Source organism: Mandrillus leucophaeus, unplaced genomic scaffold (genome assembly GCF_000951045.1).
Source record: "Mandrillus leucophaeus isolate KB7577 unplaced genomic scaffold, Mleu.le_1.0 Scaffold186, whole genome shotgun sequence".
NCBI lineage: Eukaryota > Metazoa > Chordata > Mammalia > Primates > Cercopithecidae > Mandrillus > Mandrillus leucophaeus.
Genome location: NW_012101876.1, coordinates 4,276,827 through 4,282,826, shown reverse-complemented (window position 1 = coordinate 4,282,826; position 6,000 = coordinate 4,276,827). Strand labels below are relative to the sequence as shown.

General features: G+C 38.8%; 1 protein-coding gene across 1 annotated transcript in view; it reads right to left on the bottom strand.

Annotated features, from left to right (window-relative positions):
- LOC105538157 (collagen alpha-4(VI) chain-like) overlaps nucleotides 1-6,000 on the bottom strand; it is an 87,702-nt gene that overhangs the window by 14,383 nt on the left and 67,319 nt on the right. Inside the window, exons 29-31 of the mRNA XM_011977961.1 lie at nucleotides 5,549-5,585; nucleotides 3,242-3,253; nucleotides 2,659-3,152 (exon numbers count right to left, since the gene is read on the bottom strand). Coding sequence (XP_011833351.1) covers nucleotides 2,659-3,152; nucleotides 3,242-3,253; nucleotides 5,549-5,585 — 543 coding nt within the window. The remainder of the gene's footprint in view (nucleotides 1-2,658; nucleotides 3,153-3,241; nucleotides 3,254-5,548; nucleotides 5,586-6,000) is intronic.

The window sequence follows — 6,000 nt, the reverse complement described above, 5'->3', positions numbered from 1 at the left end:
AAAAAAAAAAAAACCATCAAAAAGTGAGCAAAGGATATGAACAGACACTTCTCAAAAGAAGACATTTATGCAGCCAACAGATACACGAAAAAATGCTCATCATCACTGGTCATCAGAGAAATGCAAATCAAAACCACAATGAGATACCATCTCACACCAGTTAGAATGATGATCATTAAAAAGTCAGGGAACAACAGGTGCTAGAGAGGATGTGGAGAATTAGGAACACTTTTACACTGTTGGTGGGACTGTAAACTAGTTCAACATTGTGGAAGACAGTGTGGCGATTCCTCAAGGATCTAGAACTAGAAATACCATTTGATCTAGCCATCCCATTACTGGATATATACCCAAAGGATTATAAATCATGCTGCTATAAAGACACATGCACACATATGTTTATTGTGGCACTATTCACAATAGCAAAGACTTGGAACCAACCCAAATGTCCATCAATGACAGACTGGATTAAGAAAACGTGGCACATATACACTGTAGAATACTATGCAGTCATAAAAAAGGATGAGTTCATGTCCTTTGTAGGGACATGGATGCAGTTGGAAACTGTCATTCTCAGCAAATTATCTCAAGAACTGAAAACCAAACACCACATGCTTCACTCATAGGTGGGAATTGAAAAATGAGAACAGTTGGACACAGGAAGGGGAACGTCACACACTGCGGCCCATTGTGGGGAGGGGGGAGGGGGGAGGGATAGCATTAGGAGATATACCTAATGTAAATGACGAGTTAATGGGTGCAGCACACCAACATGGCACATGTATACATATGTAACAAAACTGCACATTCTGCACATGTACCCTAGAACTTAAAGTACAATAAAAAAGAAAAAAAGAAAGAAATGACAGAACTGAGGTTCAAGTACACAAGCTGGCATGTCCTTGTCACATACAGTGATATCCCTTTACTCAGAACCTACGGCAACTAAGAGGGCCAGAACATCACAACAAAGGATCATCTGTATGCAAGATCCCAACGCTGTCTGCCCAGGATCCCCTCTCAGAGAGCAGCACTGATGAGCATTGGAGGGATGTGACCACACCCCAGGAGTCACTCTCCAAATGTTAAGGAAATCCCTTCCTCAGAAATAAACGCTTTGATAATTACACTTGGAAGGGAGCCTGGATAATAACTAGTTGCAACCCCCTCTCCATTTTTGAGCTGAGTAAAATAAGACCAAGAAAGGTGAAGAGACTTGTCCAAAGGCACCTCATTATTGATGAAAGAACCAAAGACAAAAGCTGCATCTCTAATTTAATTAGTTATTTGTTTATACCGTCTTTATAAATCCATTCTAGCAGTTGTTGAGGATGTACCCTACCAACCCACCCTGTACAGACATCACACTAAGCAACAGGGATGTAAGGATGAACAAGGAACTCATCCTCTGCATTTTAGCTTCCTCAACTCGAGATATTTTGTCCATCCTTCCCCACAGTTTGCAAGCTGTCACAACTTTATTGATTCTTAGACGCATATTCAAAGCTGTCGCAACAAAATCTCTCACCTACCACTTCTGCTGCACACTGAACCTTCAGAGAAAATTAAATGGGCTGAATTGATTAGCTATTATGTTGAGCCACATAACATTTCAATTTCTGCAGCTCAAAACTGGTGAAATATTGTCAACGTCCCATAATCCAACCTAACATTCATAAGCAGCCTGGAATCTCTTAAGAAGAAAATCGCCCTTCGTTCTGATAAATCACCCCAGATCTTCCATGAAAGTGTGTTGCATGGGTTTCAATTAGGAAAGTAAAGTCTGGAGAATAGATAAGTAAATAAAGGGTTATGTATACATACAATGGAATACTGCACAGGAATAATAAAGAACGAACTACCCACACACACAACATGGAGGAACAAGAAGACATGCCATGTCGGCTGGAAGAAGCCAGATACAAACAAGTACATGCAGTATGACCCAATGTATATGATGGTCCAGAACAGGCAAAAAGTACTTGATTGTGATAGAACTCAGAGAAGCAGTTACCATGGGGAGTATGTGGTTGCATAAAGAACTTGAATAAAACTTACAGGGCACCGAATGCTGAATGTGTTCTATAGCTTGAACTACGTATCAGTCACAGGGATTTAAACATACATAAAAATTAATCCATCTGTATATTTAAAATCACTGCACTTTGTCCACTTTGTTACATGAGTATGTATGTTATACTCTGGTTTTTAAAAAGGAAGAAAATTATATTCTCTGACCCCCAGTGATATAGTTTAGCATAGTGGTTAAGCACAGGCTCTGGAGGCAGACAATATCTGCTGCTAACTAACTATTTGGCCTTTGATGATATATTTAACCTCCATAAGCCTTGGTTTACTTATCCCTGAAATGGAAATAAACAATAACACCTACATTACAGAGTTGTGGGACTCATTAAGTAAAGATAATATTTATGAGGCACATAGCACAGAATAGGTGCTCAAGAATAGCCAGTGGGTACTAGGAGTAGTACCAGTATATGGGCCATACTGAGAGCCCTCACTCCTGGTATACATATCAATTCCAGGGAAATTCTTTCCCTGAACACCTCTCATTCCTCATGTGGTCCTTGATGGAGAGGTAGAAACCAAGTGTTAGGGCCCCCAGCTCCCTGCCCACTTGTGGTTCCCCCTACATACCAGCAGAGTGTCTGGGAGGTTGTGCCCCTTTGTGAAGGTGATGACCGCGGGGATGATGTCCGCTGCAGCAAGCTCCAGTGTGGCTGTATTGATGGAAGCTGCATCATAGGCCCAGCCCGCCTGGAAGAACACAGCCACCTTCCTCATGAGAAGACCTGAGCGTACACGTTTGAACACGTGTCTCGCCAGAAACTTCATGGTGGCCCCAAGGTTCCTGCGGCCAGATGAGTGCTCCAGGGGGATGTTCCTGACAGCCTCCAGGAGTGCAGCCTTCTCCTTGTAGTCTGAGAAACGAACCAAGTAATTGGTTTTGGCATTGTAGGAAACAATGGCCACACGGGCACCTGTTGGGCAGTTACTGTCACTTATTTCAATCTTCATCAACAGAGACAATAAAATGTTTCTCATCCTCTCAAAATCCAACGGGGAGACATCATTTGACATGTCCAAGGCAAAGGCCACTTCGGTTGGGAACACTGGGCATTTGGAAATACCTTGAGACAACAGATATACAGATTTAAGATGTTCTGTAATGCCTCAAAAAAGGTAAGGATTAAAGTGAGTAAGAAGGAATATTATTTACCTCTTGAACAAGCTGGAAGGGAAATTATTTTGGAGAGAAAAGAAGACATTGTTAGCTTATGCAGGCAGTGGCACCTTTCCCATGTGTGTGCTTCAATAGGAAAAACCATCTCCTCTGAGAAATTCAAGCATGGCCTTCTCAGGTTCCTGCTGAGTGTGGCAGAGACCTCTACTTGTCCCCCAGAATCCATTCTCCCTTTTTTTCTATAGTCATGGAACCCCCAATTTTGGATTGGCCCTATGGATGCCTGGAACAAAGACAACATTTCCCAACTTAGCCATCTTACAAGTTCTAGGTAAGAGAATAGGAAAGATGATAGGTAAAACTTTGAAAAAATATTCTTCTCCTTTCCCTTCCTTTCCCTGGTGGCTGAAATATAGACGTGATGACTGAAGCCTGATATATTTTCAGACCATGAAGTGATTTGGGAAATAGAACACCCCATATACACACAATGGCAAAGCAGGAAAATATAAAGGGACTGATCCCCGACCACCACAGGCTCCATATCAACCTGAACTGACTAGTTCCAGCCTATGGTTTCAGAAATAACATTTGTACCACTGTTACTGAGGATTTAGGTCACATTCAACTGAACTTAAACCTAACGAATACATTGAGCTATTCTGAAACTATATTATACACATGTATATAATATATACACATATAAAATTACATATATATTAATTATAAACTATATATATTATATATAAGTGTGTGTATACAAGTAACATATTTTCAAAAAATACTAAAAAAAAACCAAAAAATTAGAATTACCCTTAATTCATCATGTGTATGTATATATATAAATAATAAATATAGAATTATTTCATTTCATTTGATAAAACTTGGAGCTTAAGATATATTTATTCTGAATCTTTATTCACTTAGTATGTAATGATTTTTTCCATCAATAAATTTAGAGCAATATCATCTATTCTACTATATAGGTGATCCTTTATGAGGAGCATACTTGTACATGTATCTGTGCACATCTGTCCAATCATAGCCCTATAGAAATCTCTATAAGTATTGATTTTATATGCATGGTCCAGCCAATTGCTCTTCAGAAAAGTTGTACCAATTTATACTCACACCAGCAATGTGTAATCTTATACATTTCTCAATCTGAATAGGGATTTTTCTGGCATTTTTAAAACACTTCCAATCTGAGAAACAAAATGGGTATCTCATTGTTTTAATTTGTATTCTATGACTTCTGGCGAAGTTGAACATTTTTACAGGTTTACTGTACATCTGTATATTTTCTTTCCTGTCTTTTGCCCATTTTCAACTTAAAAGTGGTGTTCGTTTTTTTGTTTTTACATTTAGGTTTAGCCATTATGCAATGTCTGTGTTTGTAGATAAAAATGATTGAGCAGTAGCAATTTTTTGTATTTCAACATGGTATAGTAAGGAAGTTAGTTCCTTTGCCTGTGTCCTTTGCTTATATTGCAAGTTATTTTTTCCCACTTTTCTGTTTACTTTTGACTTCATGGCATCCCTCAGTGTAAAAGGGTTTTAACTTTTTATATGGTCAACTCTGACACTCTTTTAATTCATAATCACACTGATGATATTATTCTTTATGATTCTGAGGAAAAAAAATTCCAGAATCTCCCTGAACAGCCACTGGATGGGAACAGAGAGAACATAGAAGGGTTAGGGTAAGAAAGGTGGGATGATTGTAGAGAAAACCCAAACTTCCAAACTAAGCAATTTGCCAAATCAACATTCTCGCCCCGTGGCCATTAAGTAGATAAATGTACACATCCTAGGACACAAATATCCTGGAATGCATTGAACATAGTAAATAAATTCCAACTTGGGGATATGACAAAACATTACTTAAGACTGGATTGTTCATAATTCCATTTTTCAAACACAACTGTAAATAAAATAAGACAGATTTCTTCTCAAAGGGTGACTATTGATCCCTCTTATTTAAAAGGGTTACATAAAAAGAACAAAGCTCCTCTGTTTTGTTTTGTGATAAGAAGCAGCGAGATGTAGGCACACAGGTGTGCAGTGACAACATCTCCTGGGGCACAGCACTGCTCAGTGGAGCTTCTCTTCATTGTTGAGATGGCATGCTCTCAATCCATTTTATTTCTGAGACCACATTGGGAAAGACTACTTACCTAAAGGGGAACTGAGCCCACTGTATGAATTTATAAGAGCCTTTCACAATGAATAAGGCATCTTCCAAACCTCAGCCAAAGCCTCAGGTGACTTATGCCCCTAATCCGTAATCCATCCCCAGCTCATACCACTGGCTCCTTTTAGGCCTTTTCCAAAACAACTTACGGCAGTTTTCACGCGTGAAATCAACAATTTTGCAAGGCTGTTAAAAAGATGTGGGAAAACAGGAAAAAGGAAAAAGTATTTAACTTGGAGTATATTTTTATTCACACTTGTCACTTAGGAATGTCATATGGATGTTATCAGTGCCTATCTGAAGTTTTTTAATCTACAACAGAAAACCCCAAAATTGTCAGAGCAGATGAGACTATTCTACAATTACATTTCCAAATCCAGTCGATATTTTAAAAGATTTAAAAGATGTGTGTGCAATATAGTGCCCATACTTTTGGAGACAGGTAGATAAGGGGTACCCATTTTTTAAATCTGCCTTACAAAGTAATGGAATCAAACCTGATTTTGAGGAAGTTGAAAACAAAGAATCTCAGCAGAGAATGCAGGGAAATGCTTTCAATTCTTGGCACTCTATATTATAGTAGCAATTCCTATATCACTTC